The 20,215-nt window shown below is 57.7% G+C and overlaps 7 protein-coding genes across 7 annotated transcripts in view; 4 read left to right on the top strand and 3 right to left on the bottom strand.

The window, feature by feature from the left end:
* SODALDRAFT_325651 (hypothetical protein) overlaps nucleotides 1-705 on the top strand; it is a gene marked incomplete at both ends in the record, with an annotated part of 1,190 nt that extends 485 nt beyond the window's left edge. Inside the window, one exon of the mRNA XM_028609998.1 lies at nucleotides 154-705. Coding sequence (XP_028464102.1) covers nucleotides 154-705 — 552 coding nt within the window. The remainder of the gene's footprint in view (nucleotides 1-153) is intronic.
* Nucleotides 706-1,207: 502 nt separating this feature from the next.
* SODALDRAFT_335385 (mitochondria protoheme IX farnesyltransferase) lies at nucleotides 1,208-3,377 on the bottom strand. The gene has a single exon (XM_028612443.1). The coding sequence runs from the start codon at nucleotides 3,174-3,176 to the stop codon at nucleotides 1,509-1,511; it is 1,668 nt and encodes a 555-aa protein (XP_028464101.1). The 5' UTR covers nucleotides 3,177-3,377; the 3' UTR covers nucleotides 1,208-1,508.
* A 1,252-nt stretch (nucleotides 3,378-4,629) lies between these two features.
* Nucleotides 4,630-11,134, top strand: SODALDRAFT_352299 (hypothetical protein). The gene is made up of 3 exons (XM_028613589.1): nucleotides 4,630-7,045; nucleotides 7,156-9,521; nucleotides 9,592-11,134. Exons 1-3 carry the CDS (start codon nucleotides 4,849-4,851, stop codon nucleotides 10,861-10,863), a joined length of 5,835 nt encoding a protein of 1,944 aa, XP_028464100.1. The 5' UTR covers nucleotides 4,630-4,848; the 3' UTR covers nucleotides 10,864-11,134.
* Nucleotides 11,135-11,395: 261 nt separating this feature from the next.
* SODALDRAFT_335383 (ESCRT-II complex, vps25 subunit) lies at nucleotides 11,396-12,362 on the top strand. The gene is made up of 2 exons (XM_028612442.1): nucleotides 11,396-12,075; nucleotides 12,187-12,362. Exons 1-2 carry the CDS (start codon nucleotides 11,520-11,522, stop codon nucleotides 12,297-12,299), a joined length of 669 nt encoding a protein of 222 aa, XP_028464099.1. The 5' UTR covers nucleotides 11,396-11,519; the 3' UTR covers nucleotides 12,300-12,362.
* Nucleotides 12,339-15,805, bottom strand: SODALDRAFT_315036 (BRCT domain-containing protein). Its single transcript, XM_028609275.1, has 3 exons — nucleotides 15,073-15,805; nucleotides 13,534-14,992; nucleotides 12,339-13,415 (listed from the first exon to the last, which is right to left on the bottom strand). Exons 1-3 carry the CDS (start codon nucleotides 15,588-15,590, stop codon nucleotides 12,783-12,785), a joined length of 2,610 nt encoding a protein of 869 aa, XP_028464098.1. The 5' UTR covers nucleotides 15,591-15,805; the 3' UTR covers nucleotides 12,339-12,782.
* Nucleotides 15,806-15,914: 109 nt separating this feature from the next.
* On the top strand, nucleotides 15,915-17,837 carry SODALDRAFT_380625 (hypothetical protein; the record flags this gene model as incomplete). Its single annotated transcript, XM_028615117.1, has 3 exons — nucleotides 15,915-15,950; nucleotides 16,179-16,273; nucleotides 16,409-17,837. 3 exons carry the CDS (start codon nucleotides 15,915-15,917, stop codon nucleotides 17,835-17,837), a joined length of 1,560 nt encoding a protein of 519 aa, XP_028464097.1.
* A 127-nt stretch (nucleotides 17,838-17,964) lies between these two features.
* On the bottom strand, nucleotides 17,965-19,990 carry SODALDRAFT_335381 (major facilitator superfamily domain-containing protein). Its single transcript, XM_028612441.1, has 3 exons — nucleotides 19,494-19,990; nucleotides 18,957-19,424; nucleotides 17,965-18,820 (listed from the first exon to the last, which is right to left on the bottom strand). The coding sequence occupies exons 1-3, from the start codon at nucleotides 19,755-19,757 to the stop codon at nucleotides 18,053-18,055; spliced, it is 1,500 nt and encodes a 499-aa protein (XP_028464096.1). The 5' UTR covers nucleotides 19,758-19,990; the 3' UTR covers nucleotides 17,965-18,052.
* Nucleotides 19,991-20,215: the final 225 nt, after the last annotated feature.

The raw sequence follows: 20,215 nt of genomic DNA, 5'->3' as shown, positions 1-20,215 counted from the left end.
TTGCCGGTTCCAAGTCTCAAGACCTCCGGTCCTACCCCTTTTTTTTTTCTTCTCTTCTCTTCTCTTCTCTTCCCTCCCCTGCTGGGCACCATTATGTGTGATAAGTTGGCTGACCGTTTACCCTCTCTTCTTTCCTCTTCCGCCACGCAACAGTGCATGTCCAACGGACTCAAGAACCTGCAGAGCGCAGCGCGTGCCTACTCGAGACGGGAACGACTGGAGACCGGCCAGGCATTACCACCAGGGTATGACGATGACAGCGGAATCAGCGGCATCGGGTTAACCCCTGTTGACGACCTAGACCCGTCCTACAGTAGCCCCGAAACGGCGTCCTCGGGCGGCCACTCGGTCAGCGGCGGCAGCGCGGCCTCGGTTGCGGGATTCGCCCCGGCCTCCCACCACCACCACCACCACCATCAGCAGCAGCAGCAGCAGCATTTCAGCATGCACCCTATGCACTCGGCCGACTACTACGCCTCGGCGGCTACCCATCACGGCTACACGAGCTCCGTCTCCTCCACGGCCTCCGGCCCCGCAGGGTACGCGACGTCCGGTCATCACCATCATCAGCATCAGCACTCGCAGTCGCCTAGCCCGTACTTGCACCCCCACGCGCAGAGGCTCCCGAGCGTCGACATGGGCATTGATGCCATCATCAACCGACCTAGGGGAGGAAGGGGAGGGGGTGCACCACCGCCTATGTAGGCGTTTGGGAAACACTTTTTCCTCTCGTTTTCTTGTTTTTTTTTTTCTTCCATCTTCTCTCTCTTTCTCACTGTATTTCTCTCCATGACGGTGTTTACAACAGAGGGATCTCTTTTTCTTCTTTTTTTTTCGTTCTTTTCCTTTGTCCTTTAATGTCTGATGGCATTGCTATGACTGCATCGGCAGGTTGGAGTTTAGGAGTCAAGGGCGTTTGCGTTCCAACCCAAACGGTGGCAGGGAACTTGGGGGCTGGAGAGGAAGAGGTCGACCAAGGGGAACAGGACTCCAGCACACACATCTTCATTCCTTTGTTCTGTTTTCGTTTGCAAGGGAGAGGGCTCACTGGCCTATGACAACGTTTTGTGCTCCGATATATCCATGTGTAATGATAGTTGCTGAGGCCAGCGAAGCGAAAGAGACAAAAAAGAAAACTGGCCATGGCTAGGAGGCCTACGACTTGATCTCATGTATCACTATTAATTTGCATTTTAGATACCATGAGCCCGGGTTAGGGAGTAGACCGAGACTCGGAAGGGGCAATTTGATGATCTTTTATTTCTTTGTTCCCGTGTTGTTTTGTTCTCGAGTAATACAGAGAAGGCAGAGGGATGGATTGTGGACTCCAGACCGGAATGGGCGTGAAAAAAAATCACCAAACAAAGAAAAGCCCCCCCGAGAGGGCAACATATGGAGTTACAGATAGTAGATCTACAATACATTTTTTTTGCAACCGTTTCCATTATCCTGGTTCGCCTTTATGTCTGTTTGTGTCTTTGTTTGTATCCCTCCCCCCGCCCCCCTTTCTATGTCTTGGGCGATGATGGTGATACAACAGGCATCTCGTCCAGCTCGTCTTCCACCCACTCGTCCTCGTCATCGCCATAGCCCACGATGCTCCTCCACACGCGGCTCCACATGCCCTTCTTCTGCACGAGGGCCAGCACCATGACGACGGGGAGGTGCCAGACGCTGGCCCAGAACAGACCGCGCGCGGAGCCCTTGTGGCCGTCATAGCGCCAGAACCGCACGGCCTGCCAAATCAACCAGCCGTTGACGGGGGAGCTGGTGAGGGCGAAGGACCACTCGGTGACGCCGGCGGCGCAGAGGCCGAGGCAGAGCGGCACGAAGGCGACGCTGTAGCGGACGGCGACGCGGGCGTTGCGGGCCGGGTTGGTCCAGGCGAGCATGCGGAGGCCGGCGGCGCGGTACTCGTCGCGGATGGACCAGGAGAGGGCCATGAAGTGGGGGAACTGCCAGGCGAAGAGGAAGGCGGCGAGGACCCAGCCGCCGAGGGAGCCGCCGTCGCGGGCGAGGAGGAGCTCGCGCCAGGTGCCGTCGCCGGTGGCGGACTCGCCGGCGGCGGCGGCCCAGCCCATGAGCGGGGGGATACCGCCGACGAGGGCGCCGACCCAGGTGTTGGCGACGGTGACGGCCTTGAGCGGGGTGTAGACGCCGGCGTAGAGGGCGATGTTGGCGGCGCCGAGGAAGGCCACGGTGGGGTTAACGCCGTAGTAGAGGGCGGCGGTGCCCGCGGCGGCGGTGGCGAGGGCGAAGAGGACGGCGCCCCGGCGGGAGACGAGGTTGCGGACCAGCGGGCGGTTGCGGGTGCGGGACATGCGGGCGTCGGTGGCCGGCTCGTAGAGCATGTTGAGGGAGTTGGCGGCGGCCGAGCACAGGGCGGTGCCGGTGGTGAGGAAGAGGAGGGTCAGGGGCGAGAGGGACGGCGACTCGGTCACGGCGGGGGTGAGGAAAGAAGGGACCGGGTAGAGGGCGTACGAGGCCATGGAGGTGAGGACGACGAGGACGGTCAGGCGGGGTTTGGCGAGGGAGAGGAAGGCGGAGAAGGAGCGGCGGAGGGACCGGGAAGGGAGGCTGGCGGCCATGGTGGTGAGGGCGGAGGAGGCGTCCTGGGACGGGAGCACGTCGGAATCCGACGGCCGGGGTGTTGGGGGGGTGGAAGCAGCATCGCTGCTACCGTCGGCGACAGGAGCAGAAGAACCGGAAGCAGCGGAAGCAGCAGCAGTAGCAGCAGCATCGGAGGCCGCTTTACGACGAGCTTCTTGACGTCGACGGTGCGGGAGGTCGGCGTTCACCCGAGATGTTGTTGTTGTTGTTGTCTCCTGGGCGTTTGTTGAAGAGGCAGAGTCTTCCAGACTCGTGGCAGCCACAGCTGCGTCTGCCAAGCTCTTGCTCTTGCTCTTGCTCTTGTTTTTGCTGTTGCTATTATGTATTGTGGCATGACGCTGTGTCGCGGCGGCTCCGGGAACGCGGTCTAGGAGGTTGTTGGGCAGGAAGTAGTTGGCGCTCAGTCGAGGCAAAGTGACGGACGTGGCGGTTCGACGAGGAACCAGGCGCGACAGAGACAGGGCCTGTATCCTAGGCTGACGAGCGGTGCATTGTCTGCAGAGACTGAGCCCGGCGGACGGATCGAGGATGTGGACGCGGAGGAGGGATCGAGCCGGTGGCCGCATTGTCGGTCGAGGGAATTCGAGAATTTGGCGGCCGAGAGGTCAGGTCGGCATGGTACTTGGGAAGGGTCTGAATGACTCAATTCGCCATTCGAGAGTCGTTGCGACCAACCCTTAGCAAGTGCGATGCAGCTCAATCCGGGCTGATGGATAGGTGGGTGATTATTCGTGCTTTGAAGGGGTGGTAGTTGGTGGAAGTTGATAGTGAAGGTGATGAATTGAAAAGTGCCCGGGTCAAACTTGAGCCGACGGATTTCAATTGGCTTCAGCTGCCAGCTCCCAGCTGCCACCAACTGTGACTGTAGAATTAGGATGGCGCCTTGATGACATAATCAAATGGCTCTCCCTTTACTCATCACAGCTCTTCCTTCCTCCCTCCCTCCTCCTCCCTCCTTCCCTTCCTCACTCCCTTTATTCTTCATTCTTCTCATACCACATCGCCAAATCGTCAAATTGTCTGCTAACCACCACTAAACCAAATTTCACAGTAATCACTCAATGGATTCGAGATTCTCCAGAGAAATCCATGGAAAGACCGATCCAATTCTCATCTGTTCTGTCGCATTGAGAGCGAGCCGTCGCTCGTCACCGTCGTATCCAGACACTCTCTCCCTTTGTTCTCTGACCTCGACACCTCGAGTCTTGGCCATTCAAGTTCTTTGTTCGGGATCATGTGGAGTGGCCGACATCCGTTCCGTCAATAGTAACGACTCTGGACGTTTCCGTCACTGGACAGGGCGATGATCTCTTTGTTCTCGAGCTCGAGGGAAACGCAGCTTTCGGCAGACCAACCGCCGCCAGCATCTCCAGTAATCATTGTGTCTTCGCCGTATCCCTTTACTTGCCAAAAATGGCCCATTGAACACAAAGATACTCACATCTTATTGTCTCTCTTATTGGACTCGGCTGTTCTACAATTTTAGCCATACCTCCTGTTCCGAGTCATCTTTCTGGCTTGCAGTATGAGCTTTGGGAGCCGTTCACACTGATCCCAAACGTGGTATCAAGGACTGAGGGGACGATAACTGGCTGGCTTTCGCATAGCACTCCGCTGCCCATCTTGGCTCGAGTGAGTCCGGTCTTGGGAAGCTGTCAAGACGCGAAGCGAACATCTCTTGGGGACTGGTCCAGTGGCCTCGTCTCTTTGTTCCCAGCTCACGGCGAGCCGAATCGACAAGCATAGTACGGGCATTGCTAAGCCCCGCGTCTCTTGAGTATACTCACATATGCAGGGCCTCTGCAAGGGGCTTATCATCCTTGTCAAACATGATCTGCTCTTCTGACTGTCTAGGTACTTCATCTGCATTTGGAATGCAAAGACCGAGTTCCTTTCTTTCGAGAACAATGAATGCTTAGCATCAATGAGCCAGCACTGCCTGGCCTGGGAATACCTGGACCTAAAGATGCTTGCACCCAGATTTAGGTCCCTTGGGACAACAGGAACACCCGACGTTCTCTTTGTCTGCCCCTTCTCTCATATGGGCGTCCTGCGTCCTCCAAGCCCATTATCTTCTTCCGAGTCACAACTTCATGTTGCATCTTCTTTTCCTTTCGTCTCTTTTCCCTTTCTCGTCTCAGTCATTCATTCGAATATTCTGTGCTGTGCTGCCGTCTCCCCCTTTCCTATCACTGATCCTCCTCATTTCTATTGTCCGAACAAAGCCAATGAAGCGTTATGTCTTTTAGCAATATGAATCAGACCAGCAGCGCATACTCGGGACCTCTGCCTCGAGGCCCCAAACTTCCTCGCCTGCCGATGGACAAGAGACACCGGCCTCTCATCACACCCTCCGACCCCGAATGGCTGCCGGTGGAACAGGAATTCAGGGAACTACTAAATTATCCCTCCGTCACCATCGGCCAAGTCCTGGACGAGTACTTCACGCCGCACGAGAAGAAGCTCATGCTCCCCGCCGTCGTGCCTGCGAGCCTAGCCAAGGTCCAGGCCGAGAACACGGAAAGGTTCAAGAGGCTGCTTGCCGTCAGGTTCCGTGGCCATACCATCACCCTCGCCACCAAATTCGCAATGCTCTGGTTCGGACTCCCCGTGGAGCCGGTCCTGCCGCAGCTCTTCGACCATGCCAGGTATCAGGTCGACGTCAACGACGACCTGGGCCTCCAGGAGATCGAAGTCCGCCCGCCCCTGCATTTCCTCACCGCCCATGACCAGCGCAACTACGGCAAGGACGAACTTAGGGGCAGGGAATCGGGCTTCAGTACAATCCCCGTCCCCGCATCTACCTTGCACGGGTCCAATGAGGTGCCTCGGGGTCTTTCCCTTCGCGGCGGCGGCGGCGATGACGATGGCGACAACGACGACGAGGAGGAGGACGGGGACGGGGACGGGGACGGGGAACCCATTTCTATTTCCAGTGGTGTCGACTCCGAAAATGTGACCATGTCTGACGACGTGGAAGTCGAGGCAGATGCGGATTCGGACGAACACCAGGTAGATCCGGGTTCACAAGATGACGATGAAGACGAAGCTTCGACTGACGAGGACGAGGACGAGGGCCACACTATCACTCTGTATGGTTACCAAGGTCGTATCCAAGTTGACGCGAATCAACGACAATCCGCCCAAGCCGCAATCGCGTCGCTTTTGTGCCTACGTCCCACCGAGAATGCCGAGGTCATCTTGCGCAAATTCGACATGGATACCAACCGAGTCGAAAAGACCCTCGGCTTCTTCGGCTACCAGACAGCCCCTAACGAGGCGATCGACTACATCCTTGAAAACGATCCCTATGAGTACGCGTGGTTCGTCCATCGCGGCGGCGAAAACGCCCCTTCTCATTATCAGCCTCAAGACGCCACGGCCGGCACCGTTATCGAACTCGCCTTGGATTGTAAACATGATCGCGTGGCCTACTGGAGACAGCCTTCTAGCGAAGTCCTCGCCCCCGGCGACATGCAGCGGCATTTCGCCTTCAACCACTTCATGCCGTTCCTCAAGACGGCCCAAGACGTGCTTTTCGGATATCCCGAAAGGGGAGAAGTCAAAATGCACGCCAATGTCAGCTACTATAATCCGGACACGGAGGAAAAGTCGGCTCCCTGGTACAGCGGTCTCTCTATGGGCTCGGATTTTCTCCACTGGGCCATATCTCCCCCACCCGAAGAGACACGCGAGCTGGTCGTGGCATGTGAGGGCTTCGAACAAGGCGAAGTCGTCTTCCATGTGCCTGGACATATCGAGACGCAGGGGCTATACAAGAGTCAGTCGCCGTACCGCGATCGTCTGGTTCGTTTGAGGGAGCTGCGCAACCGTGTCTTCCCCGCCGACAACATCCGCAAGTTCCTGATCTGGCGCGGCGTCGACTACTACTGGACGCCCAATCCCCACGCCGTTGCCCGGCCCCTGACCTGGGATCCCAGGGAGAAGAGTGGGCCGGCAACCATGCAATTTGCGCGGTCGTTACGTGAGTTCGTAAGCGACTACGCCGACCAGTATGGCGATGCCGCCCTTTTCCTCGTCCTCCAGCCCTTGTACGACGAGACGGAAGACGCCCAAGGCGTTGCCCACACGACTTCGATCCTTCGGTGCCTCGGGCCCGAGGGGGGCATAGGTCGTAAGCCACTGCCGGAGGAATTGTCCAGCACGAAGGAGTTCTTGCGCATCTTTCTCGAGGCATACAAGGAGGGCTCCACGAACGGTAGCCCCGAATTGGACTTAAGCCAGACGCAGATCATGTTGTGGCAGGGCCAAGACGAGAATTCTGATACATCGGGAAATGCCTGGGAGTCTCACGTCTTTATTGTCGATCAGAATACGGAGAACTCAGAGATGGCCCTGATTCGACGGCTGCTCGTGGGACGGGTCATCGATTGCGCTATCGTCGGAAACTCTGAAGGATATGTGGACGATTTTAGTAAGTCTTTTGTTCTTCCCCCCCCCCCCACCCCCCTTCTTTCCGTCTCTATACAGACCAGTCGCAGTCGTATGTGTATTCTGTATTCTAACAAAGACGACCCCTGACAGTTCAGCGCCTGAGAGAAGACGGTGACGGGGCACAAACGGTCTGGGGCCCCCGGTATGGTATGATCGACGGGTGGCGGCGTGAAAAGATCGGCCTGAAAGACATCGCCGACGGTAAACATCCCTCGACGAATCGACTGAGACAGGAGTATGAGGAACGCAGGCGGGCAGAGGAGGCCAGACGACAGGCCGAGGCTCAAAAGGCCGCCAACATCGATCCCACGACCTCGAATACCTCGAGTCTCCGGGAAATTTCCTGGGCTAGGCCGCTCAGCATCTACGACTCGGGCACCTATAACCCTTCCATCCCCATCAACGCCCCCCCTGTGGAGCAGATGCTGCGAACGGGAGGCAGCGGAGTCCCCATGGTGTCCAAGGGACTGCTCACCCCGACGGAGCAGCGGCAGCTGCTCAAAGAGTACAATGAAATGCGCAATCTGAACATCCAGCGCATCTACTTCTGTCAGTACCGCCACCAGGGGTGCAAGTTCACCTACCGTGTGGATGATCACGAGGCCATCAAGGAGCACCTGGAGAAGAAGCATATTGCGTTCAGGTGTCCCTGGTGTCCTGATCCCCTGTACGAATACCAAACCCCCGAGCAGAGGCGACGGCATTTCAAAGAGAAACACGGGGATGAGCTGAGAGCCATCATGGACGTACAACAGTCACAGCAGCTGCTGCAAGTCCGGCAGAAACAGCTCCCCTCATCGTCAGCCCTGGGATCGGGTGCTGGCAACCAAGGCCAGCAAGACATCAGAACTCAGTTGAAGGAGATTTTCGCAAAACCGCGATCCATTTTCGAGCAACCAGTCAACCGCCCCAACGGTGTATCCATCGCACCCTCGCCGCCCGCGAGGGCCAACTCCAAGGAGTCGGAGTTCTACTACTGCGACCGTTGCGGCCGGGACCACAGAGAGCTTACGGACGCAGCTGACCGCGCGCATCATGATCGCCGGTGCGTCCCGCAAGCCGAAGGCGCAGGGCACTGCACCTTTTGCGAGGCTTGTGGCGACTACGTCTGGAACACAGAAGAGGACGCCGCCCGGTGGGAGCCGTACGCCCAACACCCGCATGGCTGCAAGGGTATCTCGCACCCGGGGAAGCCGCACTGCACGAAGTGCGGGCTTTCAATGGCCAAGTTCAGCGACGAGTACGTCGAAAAGCACCGGACGCTCTGCCAAGGGTTCGGTGGCGAACTCGGCTGCTTCTGCCCTTACTGCCATGTGCCCCTCGAGAAGGCACCGGCCGCCGACCAGTACGAGCATGACGAAGCCATTACTGAGAAGACTGCACACATCAAGGCCTGCCGCGATACCAACGTGCCCGCGCAGTCCAAGGTTCACGAAGGGTCCATGACGCCGTTCGACCTTTACCCTGCCGAGTATTGGGCGGAGCCGGTCCGGCCGCATGACTCGCTCTACGACGGGCCGGTAGCCGCCAAGAACCGGGTGCGACCCAAGGCCTGGCGTCCGTCGCGACGTCTCCGGTATCCCCTCGCCTGGTACGACAGGCCTGGGCCCAACGCCAAGGCTGACCCGCCCATCGACTGCCCGCAGTGCCGTTACCCGTTGATTGGCCTCCGGCCGTTGGAAATTATCCGCCACTTTGAGGAAGCGCACGGACCGGGACCGCTCCAGGCGTGCCCTTTCTGTGACCTGTCGTTCAGAGAGCGGCAGGGTAACGGGGCGGGCCAGGAAGGGGAAATCACCTCCCGGAGGAACCAGGCGCTGCACATGGAGTGTCACATCTTCGAGCTGTGGTCGCTGCTCGTGGCGCAAAATCCGGGCGCTGCTAACGACGTGCAGGTGCCCCGGCCGCAACCGACCGAGGCGCCTTTTCCCCGGCACCATCCGCTGTATAATCCGGAGGAGGTCGGCTTGGACCGCCGCCATAAGCGCTGCCCTCTGTTCCACATATGCGGCGCCATGGTTGGCTTCATGACGGCCGAGCAATGGGCAACGCACATGAAACAATCGCACGGCAGCGAGGACTTTTCCATTGCCACCGACGCGGAGATTGCAGCGCAGAAGTGGACGATTGAAAGGGCCCTGAGGCTATGGGGTAACCCGGGCGGAATACCAGGGAATCAGTCCGGCAACGCTCCTCAGGGGCCACAGGGTGACCCCCCGCTCAGTACCCCGCCTGTAGTCGCACCGGTGAATGCGCCGGTCACCCCCCAGCCAGCTCCTCCTCCGGTCACACCAGTAATCACTGGTCATGGACATGACGACCATGGTCATATTCTTGTCGACCAGTACGGCAACTTTGTGCCCAGCGAGGACATGTACTGCTCCCGGTGCCTCCGCAAAGTCCCCAAGAAGTCGGGTGTCAAGGCGGGCGAACCGTCGTGGCGAGAGCAAATCGATGTAAGCTCCAAAAACATGTATTTTGAAACTTTGAAGAGCTAGCATGCTAATATGACTCTTGGGAATATAGGCGCACTCGGACGCAGCTCGCAGCTGCCGTGTTCGAAAGCAACTTGGAACGGTAACGATATTCCCCGACGGCACGAACGATCTGCCCAACCGCACAGGATGGATCCACAAACCGGACCTTCCCGGACAGCTGAAACAGCTTCGGCGGGATTGGGTTGCAAAGCATGAGGAGTACAAGGGGACGGTTTACCCCACGGACGGCCACTGGGATCGGACGATGACGGTGTGGAAATATGACCCGAATCACCCCGATAACGAGGCGAACTGGGGCCTTCCGTTCCCGCTGGACGGCGAGACAGAAGACGACGACGACGACGACGGGGCAGAAGATGAACATGGAGGCGAGTCGGGGGATGATCCGAGAGACAAACCGACTGGCAGCGGTGGAGGACCTGGAGGGCCAGCTGGTAAAGGGAATCCCGGGGCGGGCGCTCCGGGGGCAATACCTGGTTCGCACGGGGGTCCCAAAAAGGGGACCAAAGGAGCCGCCACCAAAGGAAAATCTCCCGGGAAACCAAGCCCAGGGACGAAAAAGAAGAATACTCCTACGTTGTCTGGTCCAAAGACAACTTCGCAGGGGGGAAGCGCGTCGAAGAAGGGGAAGAGCGGGGGTACCCCCAAGACGAAGGGACAGCAGAAAAAGAAGAGTGGTGGGCCACACCAGGCAAAGAAATCTGCTGTCCAGGAGGAAGAGGAAGAGGAGGAGCAGCAAGAAGAAGAAGATGACACACCCGAGAAGCCGAGAGGAACCGAGGGGGGTGAGGGAGACGTGAGCGAGGTCGGGAACCTCGACTTGGACCACAACAATACCAAGAACGCTGGCGACGCGGACGAAGAGATGGAGGAAGATGTTATGGGGAGCAGCAGCAGCAACAGCAGCAGAAGCGGGAGCGGGAGCGAGGGCAGCGAGGGCAGCTATGAGAGCTACGACGAGGATGACGAAGGCGGGGACGGTAAGAAGGGCGGCAAGAAACGCAAGCGGCACTCCAAAGACCCGACGTACAAGCCCAACAAGAAGTTGATGGCTAAGGAGGCGCACCAGGAGGTGCTGGACACGGCAGAGATGGTGAGTGAGTTGGTGGAGGAGGCCGCGGAGGTGGAAGGGGGAGGGGAGGGGGAGGCAGGGGAAGAGGAGGGGCACCCCGCGAAAAAGGCGAAGATACAGACGGAGGAGGAGTTTGTTGTTCCGGATGTGCCGGGCCAGGCGGCGGTGACGGTGAAGGGTCCGGCGAAGGGTCCGGCGAAGGGTCCGGCGAAGAGTCCGGCGAAGTAGGGGAAGGGCGGAGCGGGTGGATGGGATCGTGTGATAGATGGTGGCGTTTGATGATAGATCTTGCTTTGGTTGGGTTGTTAAGTTTTGTCTGTCCGTATTTGTCTCTTTCTTTAGTCTCTCTAGAAGTTGAAGTTATATTTCTTTTCCCTATGCCAGTATAGTGGAGTTTGAGCCCATCTAACACATCTCAAGAAAGTCGATTGCCCGGTGGTATTGTATTGTGTTAGTCGAGCTGTACATGTACGGGGTGAATCTCACGAGGCCTCAACTGAACATGATCTCAGCAAGCTCCGTGTGTTTATTGATTACTCATCACTCATCACTTCCCCAATGACGTTGGAGGGCGGTGTGTGGATAAGGTACGGAGTGATTAATAAGGTACGGTAGGTACGGAGAGGTAAAGGTACGCATAAAAGTACAGATACGTACCGCAACCAACCCCTCCCCCCGCAGACTTTCGTGATCCATCAAGGTTGGCATCCCACATCTGAGTCTTCCTCTTCCTCTTCCTGTCCATGACCATTTCTCTCGACGCAGCGTCTCGCATCCCAGGGCTTGACGAGTCTCGTTTCTCTTTCTCTCCCTTTCTCTCACTTCGCCTCCACGTCCTCTTCTTCTTCTTCTTCTCCCCGGGTTTAGCCAAGCGACCTATTATTATGGCGACGACGGCGACGACGACAACCACCCCCTTCGAGTTCCCTTGGGAATATTCCTTCCCCCCATTCTTCACCCGTCAAACGAACCTCACAACGCACCACGCGCAGTTAACCAAGTGGTCCGACCTCATCCTGGCCTACTGCCGCCACTACCGCATCTTCAAGCTCTCCCTCAGCGCCGCCATCCCCTCTTCCACCACCACCACCACCACCACCACCACTACCACCACTGCTGGCGCCACAACATCATCCCCGCCCGGCGGGACAACGGCAACATCGGGCGTCGGCCAGGCGCAAACGGAAGAACTCTTCCACAACCGCCGGCTGAACAGGCGGCTCTCCCTCGCCGACGCGCGCGAGGTCATCGATGCCATGCGCCGCAACGGCCGCGCCGAGTACGTCGGCGGGAAAGACGGCGGCGACCTCGTCTGGGTGTACTGGCGGACTCCCGAGGAGTGGGCTGCCTTGGTGGAGAAGTGGGTGGACGATACCGGGCAGAAGGGCGTCGTCATGACGCTGTATGAACTTACGGAGGGCGATGGGACCAAGGGCACAGGTACGTTGGGTTCTCTCTCTTTTCCCCGAATGTCTCTCGCTCTCTTCTCTCTCTTGTATTCCCCGACTAACTCGGGCCTTTCCTTTCTTCTCTTTTCGACTTTTCGTACAGACTTCCACGGCCTTGATGTCGAGTTGTTGCTCAAGGCCCTTCATGTCCTCGCCAAACGAGGCAAGGCGCAGGTGTTCGGACAAGACGACTCTCAAGGTGTCAAGTTCTTCTGAGTGTCGTCCCGGATAGCGCATGTTACCCACAGCCTTTCCTTTTTTTTTTTTTTTTTTTTTTTTCCCTTTCAAAGAAAGAGCCCGTCATCATTAATTCTGCCCTACTTTCTTACGTACTGCGTCACCCGGGAACATGTTTTCCTGTCCTTCCCGTCCTGAAACCGAAAAACAACACCCATCACCATTAACTCCCAGCCCTCATCAGCTGGTTAGTACAGCAAACCCTCGGGTCGTATCAAATTACACCCCGCTCGAAGCTCCCGACGCCGAGTTCATGCACAAGGGTCATACTTGCGGAAGAAGAAGAGGTAGACAAGGAGAAAAAAGAAGAAAAAAGAACAAGAAAGAAAGAGAGAAAGAAAGAAAGAACAAAAATCTTACGAAATAAAAAAAAAGTCCCGGTAATGACAAAACAAAAGAAAGAAAAGAGACGACCAAAATAATTATAGGGCACTGATTATAATAATAAGGAAAAAGAGCTCGTCATGTCGACTGTTGCTCAAAAAACACGCTCGCGAGGTACTTCTCATCAAACGACACTTGCTGCCTCATGGTCACGTCCAGCAGCCAGTCGGCCGACACGATCCTAGCCTCCATATGACCCCTCTCGGCCATGGCAGTGAACTTGGGCCACAGCTTGCGCTCCTCCTCGCTGTTAGACGTCAGGAGGTAGACCGGGTCCGCCGGCGCGCCCCCGTCCTCCTCCGCCGTCGTCGGCCGGATCGTGACGCCGCTGCGCGCGCTGTACGTCAGGAACTGGGCCCCGTTGGCCTCGGCGATGGGTCGGAAGCTCTCGGGCCCGTTGCGGATGTTGGAGGTGCAGTAGATGGGGATGCCCGCCAGGAGCCGGCCCTTGTTGGCCCGCGCCCTCGAGATGGCCGTCTCCAGCTGGATGCCGAACTTCTTCTCGTTCTCCTTGTCTTTGAGGACGAACCGCTGGGGGTCCGGCATCTCGCCGGTTTCGAGCGCCTCGTCGATGAAATCCGATTTGATGATGGTGACGCCCTTGGCAAGCGTGCGGAGGAACTTGACCGTGCGGACGATGTACGGGGCTGCAAGATAATCGCATGCGTGGTGTTCGCCGACAATGATGATACCCATGGCCCTCAGTTTCCTCTGCACAAGGGGCGTGCGTTTGTTAGCAGACCAAATCGAAAAAAAAAACCCCCCGATAAAAAAAGAACAAATGGAAGGCAATGGGTCCCGCTCAAAAGAGCGCGAAAGACCGACTTACCCGTTCGGAGTCTTCTCGTCGTTTCTGTCCCACCCAGCGGGTAAATCCCGTCAGCATCACCCGGATCGTCTCGCTCGACTTGGACGACTTCCTCTTCTTGCTAGGCCGGGCCTCCTCCTTATCCTGCTCTTCAGCCCCCGGTGTCGGGCTCGACGCCCTCGCACCTCTGGTTCTGGTTCTGTCGAGCATATCAGCAGCACGCTTCCCCCCCCAGGGCCCATCCTTGCTGGTCCGTTTCTTCTCCTTCTCGTAAAGGGCTATATCCGACGCGAGATTCTGGAGATTGGTCATGGCCTTGGTCTTGGCGCTGCGGCCACCCGTAGACATGGACATTTCCGACGGCGTGTCGTTCTCCTTCCCCGCCCGCGCAGGCTGGCGCCGGGCCGGCGTAGCAAAGACGCTGCTGTTGTTGTTCTTCTTGGGCGGCGGCGCCGCGACGCCGAACTTCTTCCTCGTCGCCTCGGCGTGCTCGTGGGCATCGTCCTGCAAAGCGTCAAACTCCTTGTGCTCCTGACAACCGATCACCACGCCGTCGGCGGGACCGCCCTTCTGCGCGTTCTCCTGGGCCGCTTCCAGGATCTGACGCTTCCGCTTCGCCCGCGGAGACTTGTTGGCCTCCTGGTCATCGTCGCCTCCCCCGGGATAGTAGTTCTCCCGAAGCTTGGCTTCGTCGAAGAAGGTCTGGCCGATGATTTCCCCCAGATTGGTCCGAGGAGGGAAGTGCGTGTACTTGGATACCGTAAGGGGCTGCATCTCGCATTTGGCGTAGCTCTCCTCGATCCAGAGGTGATTGGTCGTCTCGACGCCCCAGTCCTTGGCGGCTTCGTATTTCTCGCTGCTGCTGCGCGCGGTGATCAGGTGGGTGTTGTCGGTCTTCATGGTCTTGGTATACGTGGCGCCGGTGGCCTTGATGAGGTTTTCGAGGTAGATGCGCGCGTCGCCTCCGTAGTTGGAAATGCAGATGCGGAGGCCGTCGAAACCGGGGATGCCGTCGCGGGGAACCGGATAGTGCAAAAGGCGTCTCAGCGGCGACGTCCACTCGTTGTGGGAGATGAGATGCAGGAGCCAGGCCAAGTTGCCGACCTCCTTTTCCAGCTGCGCCGCTTTGATGTACTCCGGACCGTCCCGGTACTGGCAGATGAACATGTCGCAGTCCTCCACTTTCTCGACGACGGTTCCGCCGCCGCCGGTGATGCGCATTTTCACGATATTCAGGGACTTGGGCGTGATATTCAGGTCGCGCGATATCATGACGGCCTTGTCGCGGAAGACGGTCGAGGGCTGGACGGAGCCTCGAACGAGAGCGTCGGGATTCGGGCTCGTGGCACCGACAAGCCGGCCCTCCTTGTCCTCCGGTATCTCGACCTCGGCAGCGGGGTCAACTCGGAGAATCTCAGGGTCTGGAAGACAGTACGGAGCCTCGTCAATCCGCTTGCCCAGCTTGAAGCAATCTTCAAACCTACAAAACAAGAAAGAAAGCAGAAAGTCAGTAGCCAGATCGTAGGCATGGTGATTCTGATACAAAAGCTGGCAACGAACCAATGTGGAAGAACAATCTTGACTTTTAGTTTCTTTTCGACGGCTGTCTGGCATTTTGGGTGATCGAGTGACAATGCACAGATGTGGGTAGTCTGCCTAGTGACATCCGCCGACTCCATGCCACCCAGAGCAACGGTGGCCCCTGCAATGGTCTCCTTGTCGATGGTCGGCAAGTCCGCACAAGTAAGGGTGACTGTTGAAAAAATCATCCGCGGATCGGGGGAAAACGGCCGAACTTGAGCCTGTTTACCCCTCTTGATGGAAGAGGCAATCCAGTTGAGAGTCACAACGGGGATCATGTACGCCTGGCTTTCGGTGAACTGTTCAAAGTCGATGCTGTTGGCGACGATATGTGTTACTTGCTCGATGCGGATCGATCCATCGCGCCGGGGCTCGACGACGGTGCCGCCATTGCTCTCGACTATAGTCGTATAGGCGGAGATATCTTTGGGGGCGAGGGAGGAGCTCGGCACGAAGGCGAAGACGCAGTCTGAGAAAAGGCCCTTGGAGTCCGTCATGTTGACCGCGTGGAGTCCGACATCAACAGAACATGGGACAAAAAAAAGGAAAGAAAAATTGGCAGCGTTTGTCGATTGGCGTGGGAGTTGGAGAAAACAAAAGAAGTTTGTATCGAGAACAAACGGGCGATAGACTCTTTCTTCCTTTGGCTTGGGAGGAAGTGAATGGGTCGGTGAGGGAGGCAGCAATTTCGTTGACCCCGGTCTGGTGTAGCGAGAAATTCCGTTTGGACTTATTTTCGTATTTTGGCAGAGACGCGTGAAAGGGGGGATGTAGCGTGACCGTGGGGGGTCAAGACGCGACACGAAGAGCCGGGTGATCACATGACCCGAGCCCGAAAGGCCCCGAACTTGCCTAAGGTAAGGTAACTACCTAAGGTAGTGTAAGGTATAAGGTACGGGGTAGTTAATTACGTAATTAGACAGTCGTCTCTGCAGAGACAGTACAATGTATATATGGAAGTACCCTCACCGCCTCCGACCTTAGCCGTTGAAATATTGGCAAAATAACCGTCTCGTCTCGTGACATCTCGTGACAGAGCGAAAGAAAGCCCCTGTAGAACCTACCATCTGCTGCTTCTTGAACAGCATCAAGCCGACGGGATCGTCAAGATGCCGGCAGCGCCCTGGGATAGGGCTCAGAGCCATGAGCAACTCTTTGTATTAATAACGGGGGCAAACAGGTAGGCATGGCCTCCATTCCATCATCATCCTATCCTCCTTACCCTCCCTTCCCTTCCCCATGGGCTCCATGGGCTCCTTGGGCTCCTTGGGCTCCTTGCTCTCGGTATCTATCCATGTTGCTAACAAACAGACAGCGGCGTCGGCCTCGGCACCGCAGAGCGTCTCATTGATGAATTTCTCGCCTCACGATCTCTCTCTTCTCACCTTATTCTCGTCCCCACCACACGGAGCGTCGCAAAATCACGAGAGACCATCGAGTCTCTCCGAGCATATCTCCGCAACACCGCCGCCCGTTCGCGCACTTTGACGTCTCGTGCTGGTCACTCCTACAGCCCCCAAGACACCATCGATCGCGTGCATCTCCTCAGCGTGCAGCTCGACCTCTGCAATCTGCGGAATGTCCACGAAGTGGCCGCCCAACTCGTCCACGGCACCGTCACCGATCCCACCGACCCCAGTACCCCCCGATACCGGATACCCCGCCTCGACGCCGTCGTTTTGAACGCCGGCATAGGGGGGTGGACAGGTCTCAATTGGGCCGGGTTGACATACTCCTTCTTCGTAAAGGGCCTGATGTACATGGCTACGTACCCCGACTACAAGCTGGCCCGATCAGGAGCCGTTGTGCGCCAAAGCGTCGAAGGTGCCGACGCGTGCCCCCCCGTCCTGGGCGAGATCTTCTGCGCCAACGTCTTCGGCCACTACGTGCTGGCCCACGAGCTGCTCCCTCTGCTGAGCAGGGACTCCGAAAAGGAGCGCCCGGCACGCATCATCTGGACGAGCAGCATAGAGGCCGACGCGATATCTCTCAATCTCGACGATTTCCAGGGCATCGAGAGCAAGGTGCCGTACGAGAACTCGAAGCGCATTACGGACATTCTGGCCTTGACGTCCCATCTCCCGTCCGTCCGGAAATATGTGAATTCCTATTTCCAGGCCGACGACGACGACGACGACGACGACAACAACAACAACAACAACAACAACAGCAGCAGCAGCAGCAGCAGCAGCAATGATGACGCCTCGGAAGCCGAGGTGAAACCCGTACCCCCGGCTATGTACGTAACCCACCCCGGCATCGTGCACAGCACGCTCATGCCGCTCCCCTTCTTTCTCGTCAACCTGTACTGGTTCGCCCTGCTCATGTGCCGCTGGCTGGGCTCCCCTTGGCACGTAGTGGACGGGTACCGCGGCGGCGCGGCTTCGGTCTGGATGGTGCTGGAGGACCAAGAAACGTTGGAGGAGTTGGAGGCGCACAAGGTCAAGTGGGGCTCCTGCTGCAATTTCATGGGCACGACCGGCGTGAAGAAGACCGAAGTCGAAGGGTGGGGCTGGGAAGGGAAAGCCGAGGACCGCGAATCGCTGGCTAAGGACCCGGCGCTTGGCGTGTTGCGCAAGCTGAAGGGACGGAGGCCTGAGGCGCAGGAACCGACGTTGGAAGACCTCGCCGGCTTTGAGGAGCTGGGCATCTCTTGTTGGAAGGAAATGGAACGGTTGAGGCTGGAGTGGCAAGGAATTCTCCGTGCTGGCACAAAGTCGGGCGCCGCTGACGAGAAGATATAAGAAAACGGGGGGTGGGGCGGGGCGTAGGGACCTAAGAAAACGGAGTACACAGGGTCTTTTGACGGCGCATCCTACGGCAAGGAAACTAGGCGATAGGCATATATCTCTACAGGGGTCATAGTCTGTTCGGGAGAGAGAGAAGACATAATATTATATAATACCTAATGAAAGACAATCCCAGGGAACAGTATTTTCCTTCATGCACGACACTATACCTAATCAGTCATGTTTGACGATAGCTGGTGCATCCCGGGTTCATCAGATCGAATCCTCTTCAGGCTCACTTTATGGGAGCGCCCGAACAAGCCAAGACACAAAGGCAACGGCATGACAAGCATGGCCAACACAGCCTGGAAGACCAGAGCATCCCGCATATGGCGCGGCGGGCTCGCGTCGTCGCCGGCGCGCAAGGCATCCGAGATGACAATGAAGCAGCCGCCCAGCAGCTGGCCCGCGGACCAGGCGACGACGCTCGTGACCTCGGGGCCAACCGGGTGGCTCAGCTCGACCAGGAACTCGAGCGCGACGGGGACGAGGCTGAAGCTGGCGGCGCCGAGGAAGGCGAGCACGGCGTAGGGGCCCGGCACGTCGCGGGTCTGGGGCATCCAGAGGAAGACGAGGTAGCAGAGCGCGATGAGGGGCACGGCGGCGCGGATGGCGGCGACGAAGGCCTTGGTGCGGTCCAGGAGCGGGGCGGTCAGGGCGGCGGCGACGAGGCCGGCGAGGATGAGGACGGCGCCGCCTAGGCCGGCTTGCTCATCGTCGAGGCCGTAGGGGGTGAGCATCTGGTTCAGGAGGGAGGAGCACGAGTTGAAGAGGCCTACGTAGACGGCGAAGGGGATGAGGATGAGGTAGACTTCGAGCGAGCGGGAGGCTTGGCGGAGCGAGGGGAGGAGCGGGATCTTGGCTGTCGTCGAGGACGGGGCGACGGGCGTAGGTGGCGCGGCGGGTATGAAAAAGGCGGGAAGGGAGAGGACGGTGGACTATTGTATGTACGGTACGAGGGAGATATCATCCCCCCCTCCCGGCCAGCGGTGTCAGCAACGGGGACAAGCTCGTCGCGCAACAAGAAAACACTGTGGGGACGGAGAGGAAAGAAAAGAAGAAGAAAAAACGCACAATGATGGAGACGTAGAGTACGCCACGAGACATTTGGCTGGGGCGCTCGACCCAGAAAGGCACAATAAGCTGGCCGAGGGCGGCGCCGAACGGATTGGCAAGGCTGGCGAGGGCAGTGGCGGCGACGCGGCCGCGGTCAGTGAACCAGAGGTCGGAGTAACGGGTGGGGGCGGCGAGGACGAAAGGTTGGGCCAGCCCGATGAGGATCTGGCCGACCATGACGGCGGCGAAGTGGCCACCGGAGGGGGAGCTAGAGTAGGACCCGGCGTAGCGGATCCAGTTCCCCACGAGAATGAGGCCGGCGCTGGTGATAATGGCCGGTTTGGGACCGCGGTGGAGGACGTGGAGGACGACAGGCGAGGCGACGACGAACGAGAAGAGGAACGCGGTCGAGAGCCAGTTGATGGAGGTTTCGTGGATGTTATAGAAAGACGCGGCATTGGAGGCGACCGGCGCGAAGGTGAGCCACTAGAAGGGGTGTCAGGGTGTTCAGTTACTTCAGTTACTAGGAAAGAAAATCAGTTCACTTCCACTTACACCCCAGCTGACAATTATATTCAACAGTGTCAGTTGCACAAGGCCAAACCAGCGGCGCCGATATGTTCGATACTGGACTGCCGACGTTTGGTCTTCCGCGACGCCGTTGTCGCGCTGTGCATCGACATCGTCCACCTTCATATTGGCGCCTTGGGACGGCGTTTTCGCCGTGGCTCCAGTTTCGACTTGACCTTCACCTTTGCGCTCGTCCAGGGGAGGCTCTGTGTTTATTGCGCCACCATTGTTGTCGTTGGGAGAGGACATTGCGTGCAGCTGATTTGAAGTCCTGACGTGAATAGGGGACACACCGAGGCTGGCCGAGGTGTACCCGTTTGGGGGGAGTACAAAGTACTCCCGAAGTAGTCCGTACTTTGCAAGGTACCTTACCTAAGGTATCGAAAAATGTCGAGACTTCGAGCGGGCTTTGGTATCCGGGAGATTGACAAGACAACAAGAATACAGAGAACAAGGATGGATCGCCTCGGAGGACTTTTCTTATATGAAGAGAGGGGAATTGGGGGAAATGATACCGGATTTGTTTCTTCATTCGAACAACGGTTAAATGTCCCGGCTCGTCGTTTCAGGCGCTGAATGCAACCCCTCTACTCTGTGCGCCGTACGGAGCACATGTACCAAGTTACTTCGTACATGCTACCATGAATGGACATTCTGTTTCGCTACTAATAATAGATTTGTTACCAACTTCTCATGAGCCGAATTAT

The sequence above is a fragment of the Sodiomyces alkalinus genome (genome assembly GCF_003711515.1).
Source record: "Sodiomyces alkalinus F11 unplaced genomic scaffold SODALscaffold_9, whole genome shotgun sequence".
Taxonomy (NCBI): domain Eukaryota; kingdom Fungi; phylum Ascomycota; class Sordariomycetes; order Glomerellales; family Plectosphaerellaceae; genus Sodiomyces; species Sodiomyces alkalinus.
This window is presented reverse-complemented; position numbering and strand designations above follow the sequence as displayed.